We start from the raw sequence: 23,808 nt of genomic DNA on the forward strand, positions 1-23,808 counted from the left end.
AGAGAGCCATCATCTTCAGCATAAGATGTTTCTAATGTATTGGGATCTGTAAAATCCTCTAACTCTACACTGGTGATTTTTGGTTTGTTATCAGCATTTGTTATTGATAAGGTGGGGTAGTGGTGTGCCTGTGGTTGAAGCCAATATTTGATCTTGATTGGTCTCAGTGTGCCCCCAACAAAAAACTGGTAATAAAATTGTGCAGGGGACAGCATATATATTTTGCCACCTGGTGTAAATGGTGAATCATATTCTTTGTTGGGGATGCTGTACAATTCAAGAATTATTGTATGTTTAGGATTCTCGATTATGCCGGTTATTTCTTTTTCTGCTGTAAGCAATCTACTTGTTACAGATTCAAGGTGCTCATTGATAGTCCTAACAACATCATCATGGCCTGGCTTGATTTTTATGTCCACAACAAGTTTCTTGTATTGTTGCACAATTTCTTGTAGCTGGGTGACAAAAACAGACAGAGCATTTGCTTGATTGGATTCCATGGTCCCTAGCTGTTGCTTGATATTAGCTACAATTTGCTGTAAATTTTCAACAACTGCCAATTTTGAATTGTGAGCAGTAAGATCATGGACCTGTCTTCTGATATCCTCAAACAGGGCATGCAGTTCATTAATATGTTGATTAGTTGGTAGAGTGGCCACTGTCTGAGTAAGTTGTTTGATCTCTGTCTGGATATTCTTGATATCTTCTGATTTCAATATGCGATTCACAGCTCTCTTAATATTTTTAAGTTCCTGTGATGTAGGCAGATTTGATACAGTATTTTGCAAAGATTCAAGTGCCAATTTCACATTATTGAATTCAGAAGCATCAGCCACATTTTGCATAGCATTTTGGAGCAGGGCTATATCAGCCTGAGTGGGTGTTGATTGTTGTAAAATTTCAAGCTTTGTTTGGATATCATCGATCGAGTGATGAAAATGAGATAGCTCAGATTCAGTGTTGAGGTTTTCAAGCTTTGTGATCTGTTGCTGGACACTGGCAAGGGTGTCTACAATACCAGGCAGGCGAGATTCTTGTACATTTGTCAAATCACTTTGCACTGCTGCTATTGTACTCTCAAGATGGGTTATGGTACTTTGAATTTTTCCAAAATCTTCATATGTTTCAAGTTGCAGCTTAATATTGGCAACACTCCGAGTTATTGCACTCAAAGCATCAGAAGATGGCAAGTTGTTCATAAAATTTTCAAGTGTCTCAATTTTTTCTTTAACCTCGGCTATGGCATTGTTCAAGGGGTCCAGATTAGGTATCTGGAGTGATTGAATCTGTTCCTTTAGAGTGGAAATCACTAGATCAAAATCTTCTTGTGATTTTATGCTTTTGACAATTGTTTGGAGCTGTGTCTGGACATTATTTATCTGCTCTTCCAATTGTTGTTTCAATTGCTCAGAGTTGGTGGCCTGGGTCTTAAATTTGGCTTGAAGAGCTGCTACAGCCTCTTCTAAACTTTGAAAATTATCTAATGTGGCCAAGTCAGTATATTTTTGAAGCAGCAATTTGAGTTCAGAATCAATTTTAAGAAGAGGGTCCATGCATTGTGATTGTAAATTTGTAATTTCTAGTTGAAGACTGGCATTCAGTGTGGTTTGTAAAGCTTGTAAATCACTTCTTAATTTCTTGACTCTGACATCAAGCATCAGAATCTCATCACTGTGATCTTCATGTCTTGTATGGCCAAATATATCATTAGGCATTTTGTTTTAGTGGTTATTTATTATTGAATATCTGATTCTTAATTCTATAAAAAAAGGTATAAGCTTGTCGTATGATCCCGGGACCTCAATATATAAGCAGTCACCAGCAGAAACAGTATATACAGTGCCAGAAACCATGTTTGAGTGCTTAATTCTATAAATATTTCTCCCTACTGAAATCTTGACATTACCCTCAGGGGTTGTAATAAATTGCAATTGCCCACCTACAGGTAATTGGTAATAATTTAAATTATTGTTAAATATGTACAATGTTTTACCTGTTTCATCATCAACATCTGTAAGTATGCTGTTCAGATGAATAATTATCAAAGCACTTAGTTTAGATATTATATCAGAAGAGGGTTGTGGTGTTGGCAGGTCCATAATAGCCTGTTTTTTGAACCCAAATAAGTTCATAGGCATGTTTATTTATTTCAAATCATGCTCTGTAATTGGGCATTGATTACCACTTTTCAAATCACAATGACCCCATGGTAGAGTATGTATGCCACATGATAAAATGCATCTCTTATCATCATGTGGGTCCAGAGCCACTTTTCTTACAATATTTGTAGTCAACAAGTGATCCACACTCTGAATTCTGGATTCTGATGTTCTGATTGTGCTACATGATTTGAGGCAATTTTTGTAATCTTCAAATTCAAGCTCTTTGTCTAGAGTCACTCTGCCAATGCCCTTGGCCTTTTTGGCAATAGCGCCACTACATGTTTCAAAACTGTACATCTTGGCCCTTAACCCAGCAAATGCCACAATAACATCACCAAGTGTCTCATCTTTTAACTTGCCAGGCACCTTTTTGTTGTGGGGTTTAATTTTTGAATGTTCAGTGGTATCAAAATATTTAAACAATTCAGGCTGTGTTATATCTTGATAAACATCTTCTGTTTGAATATCAAGAACAAAACTATCTGTGTCCATGTACATCAGTTTTACACGATCCTTATAGAAAGGCTTCAACACATCATAATACAATTTTAACATGTGTAATTTGGCCAATTCCAATATCACAGCCCCTACATAAATAGGCTTATCAAACTTAATCTTTGTTTTTTTCATGTTGAAAAGTGCCATATTCTCATCATAAATTCTTCTGTAATTGAAGTTGGGCTTTGCAATCAATTTTTTGCTCCGGCTGGGGTCAGTAATTATTTTAACATCAATATGTTTTCTGACATTTTCTATTGTTTTGCCATACACAGAATTGACCATCAATTTAAACAAGGTCTTATCAAATTGGCTCATTGCAGATGTTCGAAGCTCTGTTTTTGTATCAATATATGGCTTCAACCATCTTGAGTGCCTGAACCTCAAAACTTTTCCAACTTTGGTCACTTGAACACTATGATTCATCAGGAACTGGAGGTTTTTGTAATATATGACATAATCCTGTTTCGGCTCTAGAGTCATCATCAATTTCTTCTGTTTAGAGCCAGGTGAACACTTAACCTCAGGAATTGGGGGCAGATCAGAAAATGTGTTGTGTAAATCATCAGGAATTGTCAGATCAACCTCTAAGAACAGGCCATAGTTACTGTCATCAAAATCCTGAAGATCTTCAATATTAAAATCTTCAACCCACTCAAGCCCTGCATATGGCAGTTTTTCATCATAGCATAACCATAGAGGCTGTTGGCATCTACATACAGTATATAATTTGATAGCAGTGCTGGATCATAATCAGGAATATATTTGTTATTTGCTCTGGCATATCTCTGAGAACATTGCACCATGCCTCCTCTTATACATTGTTCCATAAACAGATACATATCTTGATCCTGAATGAGATCCAACTGCATTTTAGTGTTTAAAAACATTGCAGACCATGCTAGGCCTGGAGCACTGTAAAAATACATTGGATCCAGCTTATAATTTTCCATGGAAGATTTTCTAAATGCCTCAAGTATATCAGCTAAGCGAGTGACATCAAGTTTTAAATATGCCTTGTGATAATCACCAAATGTCTGGCATTTTAAATTGTTCCACATCAACTGGGCATGGTGATAATCATCATCAGTGATTCCAGATGCTCTGATTTTGCTGTAAAACTCTTGTTGTGGTGGCAGGGAACACTCATCAAATTTAGAAAAATCTGTAACATAATCATATGGATATACACCCTTCCGCCTAATTAATTTCAGGTCCTGATTTGGAAACAAAGCACATGTGATTTTGAATTGATCATCAGATAATTGACTGGCCAGTGTAGCCAGGCTAGCCGATAAAATTCTGTATGAATCAAGAAATCTTAAGTGAATAGGAACACCATTAACTTTAATTTTCTTGCTAATAGCAATATATTTCTCATTATTTTCTGCTAAAATATTTAAATTCTGCTTGTCAAACCCCTCGTACCTGATCAGATGATGGAAATCATAATTGGATGCACCATGGCAAAATATAGGGCCAAATTTTGGTCTCTGGATCTTAATATTACAGCTATTACACAGGGCCATTAAGAATTTACCATCTGTATGGGAATGGTGTTTCACCTTGATATTTGTATCTGAAAATTCAGAATCACATACCGGGCATTTTTCTGCATTGTTGAAATCTTCAATCTGTTTCTCTGTTAAAGGCAACATGGGTTTTGATTTTAATAAGATAGATGCTATGTCATGGCACTCATTTTCTATTCTAAGTGCAAATTCTTTGATGGCATCTGCTCCCATGTATAAATATTCTTTACTAACAACACCATCCTGTACAATCACATAATAAAAACTAGAAGGTTCATGTAATTGATATGATGTAATTGAAGATTCCTCAGGATCTGGTCTACAGAATGCAAGGGGTTTGAGGTTTGATTCAAAATCACACACTATATATGCTGGGTGTTCCAACAAGGCTTCAAACTTTTTGAATTTGGCATTTTCACTTGGGTTAGGCATAAGCATATGAACAGGTTTATGGTTGCCACAGTATTTCAGATGCTCAATTAACTTGTTTTTAGCAATTTCTGTATTCACTTCCCGAACCCCATTCACCATTTTTTGACCATCAAATACAGTTAAACATCTTCTGCACAACTTGAATATTCTATGAGTTTTGTCTAGTTGTTTTCTGACTAAAGCTTCAAGATTATGTATCAGAGTATAATGGTGTGTATCATCCCCTTCAATTAAGAGCAGATCAATCGGAACAGCAGAATCATCATCAAATGTACTGATTCTGAGAGGTGCTATCAAGCAATTGCCACGGCCAGTAGAACAAATAAATACATTAATAGATAATTGTTTACCATTAATATCCCTGGCCTTTTTTTCAAATTTATCAATATTCTGAACACACATTGGATATTCTAAACCCTCCATTGCTTCATCAAAATCATTTTCATGTTGTTTATAATAACTTATTCGCTCAGGATGCCTTGAAACTGGATACAAAGCAGCTAAAATACACCACAAAAAGCATTTCTCATCATTATTTTTTATATTAACCACGGCTTGTTTGTTTTTAATATTGGCAGGTAATGGCAAATATGTAGATCCTTGTAATGGGCTGAATTCAGAAATATTAACATAGAGCTTGTGTGGAGATCCACATAGGCTCCATCCAGACTCTTTTCCAGCAAATTCAGAGTGTTTAATATTCAATTGATCTATCAAACTGCTTATTATTTTGTCTGAATTTGCATTTGAATATACCGGTACAGTTTCTGTTATGTGGGGCTGTGTAAATTTTGTGCCTTTTGGCTTCTTATATTGTGTAAACAATTTGAGGGACAGCTTATAAGAGCCATTTTGTGCATTTAGAATTGCCTGCACATCTGGATTTATACTGTTCAAAAAATTCTTAATGTCACATCTTGGCTCTGATACAAAACGGTGATCCCTTAATTGGCCATTAAAACTGCTATGGATGGGTGGTGCATAGCGTGGCTGCTTTGCTGCTCTAGCATTAACAGGTGCTTCATGCTTCCTTTTCAGACCAGATGTAGATGGTTGAGGGGGCAATATTGATGACTGTGCAGAGCAAGTACCTTTATGTTTATATGTGAAGTATTCCATGCTATATTTTCTATGGCATTTAGGGCATATTTTTGTGGGAGTTCTGCATTTGTCTGGATTACAATTCCTTTGATGCCTAGCCCAATTGGGGCTGGTTATATTCTTATTGCATTGATTACAATATTTTTGATTTGGCATTTTTGTTGTTTATTATATAAAATTTCTTGGGGTTCAAATCAAAATTCTATGCTTAATAAAAAATATCAGTTGGGTTCAGCAATGTGCTTTGTATACTTAGTGTGTGTGTGTATGTGTCTTAATATTTTTGGCTTTGGTATTTATATAAAATTTCTTGGGGTTCAAATCAAAACTCTATACTTAATAAACCTATGACAGGTTGTACAGGATAGCCTACATGCACAAAGATAGAATAAGTATTGATCCACTGAAGCACTGACCTTTCACAATTGCATGTCTGCACAGGCATGTCGTGATGTGCATGGAAAGGCATTGACCTAATACCATGTGTCATGTATTGATCTTGTATAACAAACTAGGGCAAATATAAACCCTTTGTTCAATATATTAGAAAATTCTATATATTGAATCAAACAAACCTATAATTCAATTTATACAAATCTGCTATATTTTTGTGTTATTTTTTTTTAAAAAAATAAGAGGAGCACTGCAGCAACACATCTGTACTCCTCAGCCACTCTCACAATACTAACTGATATGTAATACAAAAAGCTCTTGCATCATAATTTGTTGCACAACATAATGCAAAAGCTCTTGCATCATAATTTGTTGCACAATGCAAAAACTCTTGCATCATAATTTGTTGCATAATACAAAAGCTCTTGCATCATAATTTGTTGCATAACATGATGCAAGAGCTTAGTTTTAGGTGTGGGCAAAAAAAATATCAGGAGGGGCATATTTTTAACAATCTTATGGATAACAATCTGACAGAAGTGCCTTTTGTAAGTGTGGACAAATCAATCTGAGGGGGCTCTTCATTTCACAGGAACTTCCCGAGGGCATTTTTACAAAAATCTTGGATTAGACGGAGTACCACACTTGAGCAAAAAGCTCATATGGGCATGTTGAGCAAGTTTTAAGTGTAGCCAAATCTGCCTGAGGGGGGTTCATCATTTCTCGTCCTGGTTGTATCATCAATTACACTACTTACACTTCCTTTCGTATGAGCTTCACCCCATCAGTACATGTATGTATTTTTTTCTTCTTAGAACCTATTAACACTATTAAATTATTACAAGATTAATGCAATTTCACCAAAAGTACATTATGTACATTATTATATATATATATTTTATTTAAAGTGATTTCACCTAATTTCATCGCGATTTGAATCGACCTCGTTTAAGTCCATCCACCTTGTCTGCCACACCTCAAACCTTAAACTGGCCAAGACACATTTTGCTGCCTCAAATGTTAATCCTGTTTCTAGGTTTATTTGATCCGCTTATTTAAAAAATGGCACCAGTTTTCCTCTATCAGATCTAGTGTTTGATGTACAGAACATATGCCATATATCACCCTTCACTCTGCTTGCCGATAAAAAAAATACAAGTGTCATTTCATAAATATTGCACAAAGTGGCAACACTGCAGAGTGGATTATACAACCAGAGTAAAAGTTATATCACTTGCAGTGGAAACAGAACATTTTTTCATCACTTCCCTAGTCAATGCCAGTTGGAAGAGACGAGTGTTAGAAAAGGCATCTGCGGCATCTTGGGTACTGTGGGGGTTCAAGACCAAAGATCATGCATTACATGATCGTTATACCTTGTTCATAAAAAATCAGGATTTTTTAATGAAGTGTTCAAATTAATGTATTTTCAGCATGAAGGAAACACATTAAAAATTAATTGAAAAGGGTACTACATGAAAATCTACTTATTTCATACCAAAATCACAGATTTATGATACAAACTTCCCAGTCATTTGACACACAAGAAGCTCCTTTTGTAATATTTCCGAGAGTGGGATGTGCCATGATGATCCCGCATGAGATTCGAACAATAGTGTGCCATCATGTGTGCATCCCATCTTCCTTGATATCTGGCTTCCATTGTTTTTAAGTCCTGGTGAAACCTTTCGCCTTCTTCGCTTAAGTCAACAAGGTTCCCTGGAAAGCAATATAAGTGACAGTGCAGATAATGGATTTTAACACTCATGTTACAGCCAAGCCTGTTGAAATTAAAGATCATATCCTCTACTTGTAGTTGTGTGTCTTCTTGTTGCGAAGAAAGTTTTTCACATCAGGAACAAATGAACACTAGACACATGATTCAATTTCATTCATTGATGATGTGAAATGTGGGACTGTTATGTTGTCTGATCTGTGGACCATCGAAAACTCCTGCGTACAGTTTTTCCATGTTAAGTCCAGGTAACTTATGCGCTATGTATTCAGTGTGCTTCTTCAAAACCTTTACCAAGTATTTAATCAGGCCTAGCTTTATGTGTAGTGGTGGCAGTATGATTTTATCTCGTGCTCCCAAATGTTCATTGATAACATTTTGTCCTCCAGCAACCATATATTCCCTCGGAGGCCAATCTTTCCTGCCCAATGTTCATGTTTGTCTCTACTATTTCAAAGACATAACAAGAAAAGATGCTTTGTGTAGCCACTTTGTTGACCAAGAAGAAAATTAACCATCTTCATATCTACACATATCACCCATTGATGTTCGTAGTATTTTATATTTTCCAAGACTAAAGAGTTGGTCTTGAACTCTTCTTTCATCCTGGTGGAGTGACTGATGGAATGAAACCATATTTGTTGCTGTTATTTAAAACAACACATTTCAAACTACGTTTTCAACTTTCAATGAAAAGACTCCACTCACTTGTTTTATGTTCTGAAAGACCAGTTTTGTTTAGAATGTTTTCCATGTCATTGCAGAATACTAAGTTTGTCTTTGGTAAAAATTTACAGCAAATCTTTTCTTTTCCATATGATATAATATAATATTTGTTCCAGGCTGAAGTACTTTATTTTATTTAGTCTGGAGGCAAGAAATTCCAAAGACTCCTTGGAAAGATTAAGTCCTTAATCAGATCACTCAATTCATTCTGGTCAAAACGTTCACTATGTGAAGTTGTTGGAAACCAGTGACACCAACTCCACTGCCTTTATCTTGTGCAGTATCAGACATGCAAGACTCATACCCTGAGAGCTCTGGTAGTTCATGGATAGGTGGAATGGGTACAAGATCGAAATGCGGAACAGGTCTCCTGACTGAAGGTAGATCAAGGTAAAGCCACTTGTCACTATTATGTCGATTGATGCCTGGGATATTAACAATACAAAAATAACAGTCATTGAAGAGTTTTTTCTGTTCCCTCCAAACCATTGGTACTCCATATCTCAAGCAGCATCTCTTTCCATTTGTCCACTGGTGCAAGTGCTCGGAACAAGTTTTGCATGCAATATCAGGAGCCCATGGCTTATCCTGATCTCCAAGCTTGACACCAAAATAAGCTACATATGCTATTTTTACAAACTCAGAAATAGGTTTCCTACTTCCTTTCAGTTTGTACTCCCCACAAAATAGCAAAATACTCCAGGATGATTCAAGCAACTCCGTCTTGAAGTAGCCATAACCTCTATGGTGTTTGATCTGCAGAAATGAAATTATTTGATTGGGAATAGTTGTGAAACAAAGGTCAATTATACATAAAAAATGTGGGTAATTTAAATACATAAATTGCGAAATCAATTAACAAAGCTTTTATGATATCCCTATTCTGCAAAGGAGATCTTTCAAAGACTGGACTAACATTTTGTGCATTCACATCTATCATATCGTATCTGTATCTAAGAAACTAGAACCGATGCAGTCTATCAGATGCAATATTTTGAATCAGCCCCCCCCAAAAAAACAACAACACAGGAACAGGCCTGAAATCCAAGACACACAATCACACACAAAGTTGGCAGTGTTATCTATACCTTCACCTGCAATATCCAAGGCCCTCGACCTCAGGATCAACAACCACCCCTACTCCACCCACACCCTGGACTTAATCATTCCCCTTGCCGGCATCTGTGGTGGACGTGTTTATCACATCGTGCTACGATGCCCAGGGTCCCGGGTTGGAATCCTGGCCTGGGCATGGATATTCATCAACCTTGGTACGAAAAAGATGGGAGGGGGCCTACATATCAGCCATGAATGCAACCAACCCCTGGCCTGAAAAAGTCCGCCCATTAATTTTCCCAACCAACCCATCACCACCCCCATCCCTGCCTAACCATCACTTTAAACCTGGCACAGCTTCCATTTCCACCATCTTTTTCTGCCACTGGAGATGCGGCTGCAAAAATTTAATTTTTTCCAGTGTCTGTTGAGTGTTTCCCTTTCCCTTTTTACTTGTTACACACAAACACACACACATGTGTGTTGTCTTCTATTTGAGCAGCATCTGATGGTTGCGTGTAAAATGTATTTTCAGATTGCAAGTGCCTGACCCTCATCAACACAGATGGAGTCTCATGATGACTCTTCGTCCAACATACTGAAGGTAGAACCTGACCTCATGAGTTGCTCAATCAAGAGTGAAGCAAATGAAGAGTCAACCGAAAATACTTGGCAGCCAGCATCTTCATCATCAGTAATTAAATCTGAACCAAAGGAGGAACAAATGAAAGTTGAAGAGCCAGGGGATGTTGCCTTTCACATATACTTGAATTCTGGTGCTGGGATGACTGAATTTTTACAGGAGGATAGTAAAGTTTCAGATATACAGTGTGATGGCATTGCAAAATGTGCTGCTGTTGCATGTAAAAGTGATGAGTGTGACAATGTTAATGTAGACCCTGAAGATGTGAAGAGTGAACTCACAATTGAAGATGAATGTCCATCTGGAGAGACAGAAAGGTGAGTGCATGAAGTATTTTGAAATTTTTGAAAATGAGTACCATAATACTTTGATCATGCCTCCTCAAAATTTCCTCAACTTGAATATTTAGTCATTATCAGAATTGCTTCTTGTGTATGGGCAGAGGCATGAATTTTTGCATGTAGCAATTAATCACTGAAGCATGTATTTCAAGTCTCCCATATTAAATAAGAAAATATGGTTTGTTTATGAATATTTTTACATATGAACATTTACTGTTGTTTTTTATTGATTGATTTGGTTTATTTTACATCACTTTTCTGCCACTTTTGACAAATCGTGGAGATGACTGAAGATAGGTTGAAATTGATGGAGTCACACTCACAGTGAACACCCATGCCCAGGCAGAGATTGGAACCCAGAACCTGTCTAACCACTCCACCACGGAGGTCGGCCTCTGTTGTTTTAATTTGCAAAGATGTGTTGTAGCAAAGTAATAAGTGTTTTTATGTTATACTATTTATCATGTCCTGACATCATTGCCAACTCTTTATGATGTGTTCTGCATGTGGAGGATTACTTATTATACACTGTGTTTCAAAATTATTTGAATAATTTTAACTCTTTATATTGATTGGTTGATTGATTTAGTTTATTTTACTTCTCGTTTTATGCCTCGTGGCTAATTTGCAAAGATGGGGATGAGTGATGAAATGATGAAATTGATGAATGGACATTCACAAACAACCAAGCCCGAGCGGCATTCGAACCCAGGACCCTTGACGTTGCAGCGCGATGTGCTAACCACAAAATAAGACACAATTTTGCACATGTGTAACGTAACTGTCCAAGTTTAAGTGCCAATGGTTATCGCAAAGTTAACTCACAAATGCTTAATATGAGCACCGTTTGTTACTCTGCACAGGTCAATACAGTAATCTAACTCCATCCAGGCAGATTTGAGCATGTTCTCATCAATGGCTTGCATCTCAGCACTAATACCATAGAGTTCTTAGGTGGTGGATCTTAATGAAATTGTGAATGTAACAGACGTTGCACACTCACTACTGACCTACTCTCACAAAATACTAGCTTCTAACCACTGGTACATGGCGGTGGAATTTAGAACTACTGGGACCATTCAAAATAGAAAACTTAAGGATGTGCTTCACAGGATATTCGATCGGTGATTATGTTGTTTTGCTAATGGATGGTGCTTTTATCCTTCAAATCATTTTGAAACATGCTCTATGTGGTAATTTGGATTATTGTTCTTGCATCAGTAACCTTGATCTGACAGGAATTCTGTTGATGGTGGTGTTATCATTTGTACAGATGAGTTCCATGCATTAGGGTGACTGCAGTGCTGATAGTAGGCTACTTTCATGTTACTATTTAAAAATGTTAGATTTAATTACGTTTGGAGTTCCAGGTATTTTTTTTTTGCTTCAAGCATGCACATACAATTAGGGATGGGCCAATATGAAATTTTGACCGATACCGATAAAGTACCGATATAAAATTTACTGATACCGATAACCGATATTCTACCGATCCGATATAAAATTAGAAATGGTCCTTGAAGAACCTGAAATATTCATTGATCTCCTTAATAAATGTGTGTTTCATAGTGACTGCAATTCAAAATAAGTTGAATATTTAGGCATTTGCTTTTTAGAAAGAAGGGCAGGGAGATTATCCATAAACATTACAACAAAATGGCAGAATTTTGCACTAAATTATCAGATATTTATCGACATATCGGATCGGTAAAATAATTGGTAATTTTACCGATAAACCGATATGCCTATATCAGCCGATACCGATAGAGTACTGATTAATCAGTCCCATGCCTACATACAATGATATTTTGTTTGAAGAAAATGTGAAAGTGCTCTTGGTTGAAGAAAATGTGAAAGTGCTCTTGGATGGAATGAATTGGGCATGAGCTTGTCACATGGATGCTAGCACATATTCTTCAATAGCATATCACTGAACGATACTCTTCTAACAGATGATTGGTTTTCCTTGGTTGGGAGGGTTAGATTAAATAATGTTAACACGTTGACTGCCACAATAGAAATGAAAATCCCTGGGGCCATGACGTTTCAATACAAGAATATAATAAGAACATTGAAAGCAATATGTTCTTGATCATTATATGATTTTTTAATTATTTTATGTGCATGGGTCATATGCAACTCAAGCAGCAGTAGTAAGTCATTACATTGGATGCCATGTGTGTTATATATTGCTTACAGCATCTTTATTGTTTTTTTAGAGCTTTGTTATTTTTTTTTTTAGCATTGAGTCTTGGGTCATTTGTAACTTGATATATCTTGTACATATCATTATACTTCGAGGGGCTGGCCAGCAAATTCATCAAAGCCAAAAGCACAATCGCAAAAGGCAAAAATAAATATAAAAAGTTAATGTACCTCTATTTATGTTATACACTTTTTACATTGTTTGTATTAATTGTAACAGTAACAGCATCGCTGAATAAGATTTTCATGAAGCATCTGCAAAATTTTGTCCATGGATGCACTCGTCACGTAATATGTATGTTATAGAATGGTAGGTGAGTTGCCTGCACACCACGAGACTCCCAAGATGAAGAGACATGTAGAATAGAATAGAATAGAATGGTCTTTATTTAAGCAGGCGTGTTTCGGCCTCGTGGGCCGTTCTTACAACCAACCCTTGTCAAAGATACAATAAATGAATAAAAACAAAAAGAAAGAAAAATAACAACACATAATGATCATGATAATACAATAAAGATAATATAAAGATTATACAATGATAAAATAATACATTGAATAGATTAGTATATATACTGTTGAGTAAAGATAAGTAATATGTCTTCGGTAGTTCAATGTGTGTGCGGGGGGGGGGGGGGTTAGGTTAGGTATGCATTATATGATGTATAAGTGCAGGTGCAATTGTTAACATATGAAGGTTAATGAAGTTGTTGGGACAATAGTAAGTTCTTCAGATTTTTCTTAAAACTTTGATGGCAAATAATGTTAGTCAATGGTGCAGGCAGTTTGTTCCATTCCCTGATCCCTGTAACAATGAAGGACTTGTTATATGTGGCGGTTTTATGTTTGGGGATTTTTAGATTATGCTTCTTGCGGATATTATGTTCGGCTGATGTTCTACGAGAACAGATCTTATAGGATAAGTATTTTGGGGAGCCACTCTTAAGTATTTTGTGCATCAAGGTGAGTGTTAAGTATTTTCTTCTATTGTTAATGCTTAGCCAATAAAGTTTCTTTAAATAGGGGGATACATGTTCCTTTCTGTTTAGGTTAAATATGAAACGTATACAACAATTCTGAATTTTTTGAAGTTTATAGTTTAGGCCCTGGGATATATTACTGTACACTGGAGCGCAATAGTCTAATGTGGATAGGACGAGTGCTTGCATAAGACGATCTTTAACATTAGCGTCCAGAGTATGTTTTAAATGATACAAAGATTTAAGTTTCCCCATACAGTTTTTCACAATAAATTCGACTTGTGGCTCCCAATTTAAGTGTCTATCGAACACAATTCCCAAGTTTTTGCTTGTATCCACTTCGCTTAGCGGTATACTGCAAAGAGTTGGAGGAGAAGGTGCGTTTTTGTGAAGTTTCTTAAGGGTACCATGAGTTCCTATGGTCATGAAGCAAGATTTTGATGGATTTAATTGAAGAGAGTTCCTCCGTGACCAAGGTCGAATTGAAGTTTGGTCATCGCATTATTGTAGTTTTCTGTATTACACTGAATATAGATTTGCGAATCGTCAGCATACTGATGGTAGTGGCAATATTGGACAGCGCGGTCGAAATCAGCTGCGTAAATCATGTATAGTAGTGGACCCAATATACTTCCTTGAGGGACGCCTCGTTGAACAACTAACCATTTAGAGTATGTGACTTCCGGTTCCCGATATTTCACACGTTGTTTCCTGTTGCCGAGATATGATCGAAACCAATTTAACGCGTTTCCGGTAACGCCATAATGATACAGTTTGGCCAATAGCAATTCATGATTGATCGAGTCGAATGCTCTTGAATAGTCCAACAAGACTAAAAGTGTAACTTCATTTTCATCTATTCCTTTACTTACATTGTCTACGATATCTACCAGCGCAGTGCAAGTACTATACATTTTTCTGAGACCAGATTGAAAGTGTGGTAGGAAACCTTGAATATGTGAAAGTATTTGTTCATAAATTACTTTTTCAAGTATTTTGGACATTGTGGATAGAATGCTAATAGGTCGTAGATCTTTTATTTCTGTGGGGTTGGATTTTTTAGGTATAGGTGTTACTTCGCATTTTTTCCACTCTTGAGGGAACCAACCTTTGGAAAGGGAAAGATTAATAATGTGCGTAAGAGCTTCTAAACAAAAGGGGATGCAATACTGTAAAATAGTTAGGTTTATGCCATCATAACCGCACGCTTTCGATTTCATTTTGTTAAAAATTTTACGTACTTGTTCGCTACTTACTGGGGTAAAAAAGAACGTGTCATTGTTGGGTTGCTCAAGATACGTGTTGGTTTCATCAATCACCGCTGCATTGTTATCTGAGGGTGCACTCGGCTTAACAAAAAACTCGTTTACCGCATTCGGCCGAAATGTATCTGGGCAGAGCGCATTACTCTTTTTATTTGGTAAAAGTCCCTGGCTTCTGAGGTTAGACCATAAATTTTTAGCATTTTTTACATTCATATTTACCGTTTCGTTATAGAGCTTAAATTTTGCGTTTCTGACTGCTTTTTTGGCTGTTTCTGAAGTATTTGTACGATAGGAGAGCGTCTGGGTCTCCTGTATTTACATATCTCAGATGAAAGAAGTCGCGCAACTTCCAGAATTCCCTTACTTGATTTGAAATCCAGGGGGCAGGAGATTTGGTTACACGAATTTTTCGCTGGGGGGCGTGCTTATCTATTAATCTGATAATGTTATCATTCAAGGCCTCCACCGCTGCATCTACGTCCTCGTATCTTTCGATTTTACACCATTCCACATTTTCCGCATCTTTACGAAACTTGTCCAAGTTCATGGTTTTGAAATTTCTAATTTTGATAATTTTTTTAGGTTGCTTTGGTGTGTACAGGTCAAATATGGAGTATGTTATATGGTGATCTGTGATTCCAGGTAACTCGCTCTGCCCAATTTGCTTTACAATTAAATCTTGTGAACAAACGATTAAATCAATTAATGACTTTGACGTCGCTGTCACTCTGGTTGGCTTGGTAATTAATTGTTTCCCGTGAACTTCCTTGATTATACTCTGAAGGAGTCTAGTACTGCTTTCGTTTTTTCTTAACATGTTGATATTCCAGTCGCCTAACGCAATGAAGTAATTGTAATTTAAGTATAGGTGTTGGAGGATATCTGCTACGTGACTGATGTGAGTATAGCTGACATTTGGGGGTTTATATGCTACCATAAGTCCAATTTTTTTCCAATCGATAGTTAATTCGATTACAAGGTACTCTACGCCGATATCATTATTAACGAACCCGTCTAAAAGTTTCCATTTAAGCGATTTTGAAATGTATAAGCACACACCACCTCTAGATTTGTTTAATCTATCTTGTCGAACTAATGTGTAATTTTCGATGTCTACTATATTATTACTAATATTCGGTTTTAACCAGCTTTCTGTAATGGCTATCAGGTCAAAGTTTAAGTTCGATATCATTTCTTTAAATTCATCTATGGAGTTGAGTAAACCTTGAATATTTAGATGACATAATTTAAAGCCATTTTCAGATCTATTTATTTCAGCTTCGAGCTGTTCCTTTATATTGTAATTGCTGTGGCGGATATTAATGGGCGACTCATCAAAGTAACTGGAGTGAATTCTGATTGGGAGTGGCGTTTCTGCACCATTGACTACATTGGTAGAGTCATTTATATTTATCGTTTCCTCCACTGTTGGTCATGAAGTATATATTCTGTCCCAAGTGTGAATTGCATATTGGAATAACAATGAAAATGTGCATACGCATAAAAAAACAGGTGCTAGTTATCATAGTGACTTATTACTACAATCAAATTTTTAAAAATGTAAAAAATAAATGAAAAATTTAAGAATAAAAAAGTAAAAATTAATTTAAAAATGTGAATACTGACACAAAAAAAGAAAAAGAAAAAAAATGAAAATATTTGTTGATTAACTAAAAATGGGAGAAATATAGATTTTTGAGCTTGCCGATATATTCTGGCGTGAGTTAGAATACAAGCTGAGGGTTGTTTACATTTATATAACAGTCTATTATGCGACAGGTTCATGCCCTCCTTTCGCCACCATTGAGGAATGCAGAGAGTATTGCAAGCTTTGTATGGTTCGGTGCGGAATGTTCTCCTGCATTCCCCTCCCCTCTACTTTTGACTGGTCACCGTTGCCCGTACGTCACTGATGGGGGAAGCAGTTCCAAAAATAAACGCAACCACCGTTAGGAGGGGAGTGTGGCGGAACAGCTTTACTTTCTGCTGAACTTTGCGATGTCCTCCGGGTCACTAATCCTAACCACGTTTCCGTTGTGTAGGGCAAGTACATTCCCATCGGTTGTCCATACTCGTTCGAATATTTTACTAAGCCTTACCTTGTGAAAAAGGTCCAAATTTGCTTTTGTGAGGTTTTCAGTTATGAAAATACCTGTCCCTGTAGCCTTTAGGTTCTTCTTGTTCTTGTAGACCAAGTCTCTCTGGGCGTAGGTGACGAAGCGCACAATGATCGGCCGGGGTTTGCCATCATGTCGTGGTGCTCCCAGTCGGTGAACACGATGAAACACATTTAGTGGCACTTTCACTATCACCTGCTCATTGATGATTTTTGAAGCAATCACTTCACACTTTTCACCCTCACTTTCGTTGATGCCATGAAAAACAAGGTTCAGGCGACGGTCATATTGTTCCAGGGAATTCAGATCCTTTCGCACTTGCTTCACTTGCTTGTCTAGCTCAGAGATTTTCCTCTCGAGATCATTTTTTACTTCTTGAATGGCATCCTCCACGGCAGATTTAATTGCAGTGGTCAGCGCTGGTTTAATTTCTTTCAACACCGCATCACTTGCAAATGCCAGGGCGATGCGTCTATCCAGATCTCCGAACTGTTGGTTGAGTTCCTTCGCTATGGCTGTTGAGATGGAGTTTTCAATCCGTTGCCACTCAGCTTTGCTGATTCCCATTTTTCGGGCAATACTGCTCTTAACAATTAAAAAAAAATTACGACAGAGTAAGTACTTTTGCTGCAGTATCCCCTCGTCCGTGCAAGCTCGAGTTGGGTAGACGGACCCTCTTACATGCGGGTCACAGCAGGCGACTCAAGCGGAAAGAGAGAGCTATTCATGCACGTCCGAACTCCTTGAAGACTTCACAAGGTCCTGGGCATAAAACTAGGTGAGTTAAATACAAAGCATGTGGCAGTTAACGAGTTAAAAAATTCATGTTGTTATGTTTGATGCTGATTATACTTTTACGTTACGTTAAATTAGATGTGTTAGATTTGATTAATTTTACATTTTCGTTAGTTTAATAATATTTGGTTTTGTGCCATTCACTGTTACGCTACTTTTTCACTTTTGAGTGCGTACAGAACCCAGTTTTCAGAACAAAAAAAGTGGAGAAAATATTCAGGAATACATTTCTCCTATGGTGTCGTATTTTGGACCAAGTATCTCTGTTAATTGTGAACTTTGAAGCAAATGCAAAAGACATGCAAATCTATAGGTTTAAAACTATTCAACATTATATTCTAGGGTTTACTCTCTGTCACTGGCTCTGAGTTTTATCAGAATATTGTAAGTTTAAAGGAAACTGTACAACTGCTACTACCTAGGTATACTATACCAAATAAGAACACAATTGTGCAGAGATTCATGTGGTCTAGTTGGTAGGGCATCAGACTGCCATGAAAGAGACCTGGGTTTGATTACTGTGGTGGGTGATCTAAGATTCGAGATTTTCCTGCCTTGTCTCTGCAAAAAGTGGCTCTGGGGCTCATCCAGCTTCAAACCATTCGGTACCTGGTGGCTTCAGGGGGTTAAAGGCTGGGGAGCATTGTGCTGATCACGTCAGCTCCTTGACATTATATATATATTTTATATATACCAGGTGTTCCGTCCAAATCTCCCTAATTTCAATTAATCGTAGAAAAAAACGTTTGAATGATAGAGTAATGAAATGTCAAAGAATTGAAGAAAAACTCATAAATTTTATTTTCCACAAACTAATACACCTCCACATGTGCCCTGTTGGTAGCACGAACAATATTCAGTCTGTATTCAACTTCTTGCCATGTATGCGGGTTCGTAACTCTGGGATGTTATTCACTGGAGTCGCAAACATACGATCCTTGATGTAACCCCAGAGGAAGAAGTCCAGCAGAGCGAGGTCACGTGAACGTGGCAGCCACCGTATCGGTCCATTGCATCAAATCCAGCAATTAGGAAATGTCGAATTGAGGGACCTCCGAACATCCAGACACCAGTGTGGGGGAGTCCCATCTTGTTGGAAGATGATGTCTGGTTGTAGAGCAACTACCTGGGGGTACACAAACTGCTCCAACATGTCCAAGTACACAGGGCCTGTTACTGTATCTTCATGGAAAACAAACGGACCGATGATCCTGTCCTTCATTAGTCACACCAAACATTCAATTTTCGGCTATCGCGGACATGTTCCCTGTACACATGTGGGTTTTCAGATCTCCAGATTAGACCGGTTGACAATCCCCGACACGTGAAACGTTGCTTTATCTGAAAACAGGACGTTGTCAAGGAAGTGAGGATTCATGTCTGTACGCTGCAGCATTTCCATACCAAATTCTTTGCAACGTAGCTTATCATCTGCCTAGATGCCTGGCGGATGGATTTACTTGGGCTTCTCTAAAACCCCGCTCGAATTTCTTCCACCTTTTCCTCTGACACACAACGGCGAGCTCCACCAGATTGTTTTAGGACACTGCCGGTTGATAGAAACTTCTTAAACCACAGCCTAATTGATTTAACATCAGGTGCAACTCCTCCGTACACTGGTCTGAAATTTTGTTGCGTTGCAATAACAATTTTGTCTCAGCATACCACACCATTGCCCGTGCACGTTGTTGAACAGTCGCGTTTTTTATTTATGGAACCGTGGTGCTGCGTAGTGAGCAAATGGACAACTTTAAGTCATGAAATCAAAACTTGAAGATCTGGCCTTTCATTTCGTGTTACAGTTATTTCATAATTCATCGTACTTCGTTCACAGTAATTAATTGAAATTATGGAGATTTGAACAGAACACTCTGTATAAAGTTGGCAACCCTACTACACAAACACTGTGCATCACTGTATTTTACATATGTAACTTACTTCATGTTCTCTACCATCCTACCCAGTTTTATGAAAATCTGAGATGGTTGTGATAATTTTGAATGGAATGATCCCACTACTTCTTATTTCCAGTACATGAAGAATCTGCAAAAATATGAGATGATTGTTTATGTTTGTTGCGTTTCTCATTTAAACACTGGACTGATTATATACTCTATTTAATGTACACTGACACTGGACTACATTGGAATGGAGTCGACCAACGTGTAGCAATGTCTCTCGCTGTTCTCTCTTTCAGTGTGGGTATTTCCCGATACGTACCACACCCTGCACAGTCTCCGAAGAAGAGAGTCTGCACCGTCCTGCCACCTGGTGGTGACAAGTAATGAACACTGAGACAAACACATTCTCAAACATTGATAACACAAATAATAATACATACACTAATCTATCCCAAACATAGTCCCCCCCCCTTGATCGAGTCGATCAACAAAAGTACAACTAATGATCTACTGGAAGAGGCACTAGTTTGTTAACTGGATGTTTATAGGTTGAAGACTAAGTGCGAACAGTTGCAACACGCACTAGTCTATCCACACCAGGATACACTTGTTGAACTGTTGCAAGTTTCCATGTGAGTGGAGGTGGGTGATCTTTCTTCACCAAGACCACTGTTCCTGGTTCCAAATTCTTCTTTTGGGTGTTCCACTTGGTCCTCTGCTGAAGGGAATGCAAGTAGTCCTTTGACCAACGGGCCCATAGTTGTTGGTACATCTGCTGCAATCTCTGCCATCTGGATAAACTGGATTCTTTGATGTTAGTTAGACTAGGCTCAGGAAAACTAGTTAGGGGTGCACCAATAAGGAAATGGCCAGGGGTTATGAAACTGCAATCTGCAGGGTCAGGTGACAATCCTGTGAGGGGCCTGGAGTTAAGACAGGCTTCGATTTGAACTAAGAGTGTTTCAAGTTCTTCGAAAGTGAGAGCAGAGTTCCCTACAATTCTTCTCAGGTGATGCTTCATGGACTTCACTCCTCCTTCACAAAGTCCAGCCATATTTTGGGTATTAGGTGGTAGAAAATGCCATTTGAATCCTTCCTGAGCTGCATGGTCTTTAGACTTGTTGAAGTCTGATGATATGAATAAATTCTTCAAGTATTGTACTTCATGATTGGCACCGACGAAATTTCTTCCGTTTTCGCTGTACAAGTTCAAACATTTTCCTCTGCGTGCTGTAAATCTTCACAAAGCTGCAATGAATGACTTGGTGCTGAGATCTCCGACCAATTCTAGGTGTATGGCTTTTGTGGCAAAGCATACAAATACTGCTACATATGCTTTCAGCCTTGATTTGCTTCTAGTGATTGGCGGCTTCATGATAATTGGTCCAGCGTAATCAACTCCTGTGTTTAAAAATGGTCTAGTGGACTGTATTCTGGATGGTGGTAATTGTCCCATGAGTTGGTTGGAAATAGATGCTCTTCATTTGAAACAAATGAGGCACTTATGCAGAATAGCTCTGACCACTTGTCTGGCTCTTGGTATCCAATACTCCTGTCGTAATGAAGATATAAGGAGTTGCGGCTGCATGTAATAACCTGTGGTGTTCTGAAAGAACGATTAATGCAGTTAAATGATGCTTCGGTGACAATATGATTTGATGTTTGCTATCATATGGTAGCTGCGAGTGCCTAAGTCTTCCTCCAACTCTGAGTACTTGTTTGTCATCTAGGAAAGGATGCAAGTCTGAAAGTTGACTATCCTTTGACACCTGTCTGTTAGAAGACAATTCTTGTATTTCCTTGCCATACAGTTCGTGTTGCACGCTTCTAATGCAAGTATGAAATGCTGATCTTAAGTCACTTGCTGACAATGATCCTATGTGTTTTTCTTGTTTGTTCCTCGAATTGTGTAGAAATCTTGAACAATATGCAATCACTCTTTGAAGTTTCAATAACGACGAAAATCTGCTGATAAATTCTATTGTTGGTGCATTTGTAACTAGACTTACTGTAGTTGTTCTTTATTCTTCAAGTCTGTCGAGTTCGAAGTGATCATCCATTGATGATGTTGGACTCGAAGGCCATGCTGTTGTTGTTGGAAGTGATAGCCAATCAGGGCCATGAAACCACATTTGAGAGGTGTGCAATGAGTCTACATCTGTCCCTCTGCTGATTAAATCTGCGGGGTTCTGTGCTGACACTACATGTTTCCAGTACTGAGGTTTAGTACATTCTTGAATTTGTGAAACTCTATTCGCTACAAAGGTTTTCCATCGTCTTGCAGGTGATGCAAGCCACGCCAGTACGATCTTCGAATGGGGCCATAGATTGATTCTACTGACTTCCTATTGTAGTAGTTGTAACAACTTGTGTGTTAGTTTTGCCAGCAACAAAGCAGCGCACAATTCAAGATGAGGAAGAGTGGTCCTTCTTATAAGTGCCACACGCGAACGTGAACAAAGTAAATGTACAGTGGTTTCACCATTTTCATTTGTTGATCTAAGATACAAACAACAGCCATATGCAACTTGCGATGCATCTGAAAATCCGTGGAGTTGAATGTCAACCACTTTTCCTTGAACTAGCACAAATCTGTTAACTTGTATCTGATTAATGTTTGGTAACTGTTGAAACAGAAGTTTCCACTCCATGTTGAGTTGATCTGGCAACTTATCGTCCCATTCCATGTTATGGAACCATAATTGTTGTAGAAATATCTTGTAAGAAATTACTGTTGGACTCACTAGTCCCAAAGGATCAAAGATTGATGCGACAATAGAAGCTACTTGTCGTGTAGTGATGTTGTCTTCATAACATGACACTATCTCCTTGTTATTTGCTTGCAATTTATTGGTGACTGGATCCCACGTGAGGCTTAAAGCCGTAATGCTTGCTCCCTTGTCAAACTGAAATGGTAGTTGCATTTCTCTGTGAGTAGCTGGTACTGCTTCAAGAAGTTCTGGATGATTAGAACACCATTGCTCAAATTGAATCCTGCTGAATTCAGTAAATCAATTAGTTCTCCTTGCAATTGTTTAGCTTCTTCAATATTATTGGCTCCAGTGAGGAGGTCATCAAACGTAAACATCTCGTTGTAAAACTTTGGATGCATTCGGAAACTTGGTTGTTTCCTCTTCAGCTAACTGCTGCAATGTTTTGGTCGCCAAAAATGGTGATGATGCCAAACCAAATGTGACTCTTGTGAGCTCGAACTTTTGTACTGGCATTTCTGTAAATTTTCTCCAAAGAATGCGTTGAAACATAGTGTCATCTGGATGAATCAGAATTTATCTGAACATCTTCTCGGCATCTGCCGTAAATACAACCTTGTGCGTTCTGAAGCGAAGAGCTATAGACTGGAGATCTTCTTGTGTGGTTGGACCGACCATCAGTATATCATTTAATGAGACTCCATTTGTTGTTTTTGGTGATGCATCAAAAACAATTCTGGTCTTCGTGCTGCTGCTGCTAGGTTTAAATACTGGACGATGTGGTAAATAGTATGACACGTCATCAGCTTTGTTTGGATCTGGTTGTACTGGCTTCATGTGTCCCAAAATTTCATACTCTTCGAGTATTCTGCCATACTCCTCTTTCAACTCTGGTTGTTGTTGAAACCTCTTCTCTAACTGATGTAATCTGAATAATGCCTGGTTGTATGAATTTCCTAGCTATTTTCTAAGCTATGAAAATAAGCGAAGCGCTGGACAGTAATTGAGGAACTGTTAGCAATTAGAAAGCCAAAATATTTTATGTAGTCTTTTATATCGGAAAACCTTCGAATAAAACACAGTCGAAACCAATTGGAAACCATCAATAAAAAAATATGGAGTTTTTAGCCTCAAATTGACAATTTTTGACCAAAAGCATACGTACCCGGAGCTCACCACGAGGAGGTGGCTGGACTGCGAGCTCCACCCACCCAAATG

General features: G+C 37.9%; 1 protein-coding gene across 1 annotated transcript in view; it reads left to right on the forward strand.

The window, feature by feature from the left end:
• The window catches only part of LOC145982281 (uncharacterized), a 93,863-nt gene that overhangs the window by 18,495 nt on the left and 51,560 nt on the right, over window positions 1-23,808 (forward strand). Inside the window, exon 2 of the mRNA XM_083115850.1 lies at window positions 10,171-10,595. Within this exon, the coding sequence (XP_082971976.1) occupies window positions 10,201-10,595 (395 nt within the window). The 5' untranslated portion in view covers window positions 10,171-10,200. The remainder of the gene's footprint in view (window positions 1-10,170; window positions 10,596-23,808) is intronic.

The sequence above is a fragment of the Lepisma saccharinum genome, unplaced genomic scaffold, assembly GCF_977018435.1.
Source record: "Lepisma saccharinum unplaced genomic scaffold, izLepSacc3.1 HAP1_SCAFFOLD_50, whole genome shotgun sequence".
NCBI lineage: Eukaryota > Metazoa > Arthropoda > Insecta > Zygentoma > Lepismatidae > Lepisma > Lepisma saccharinum.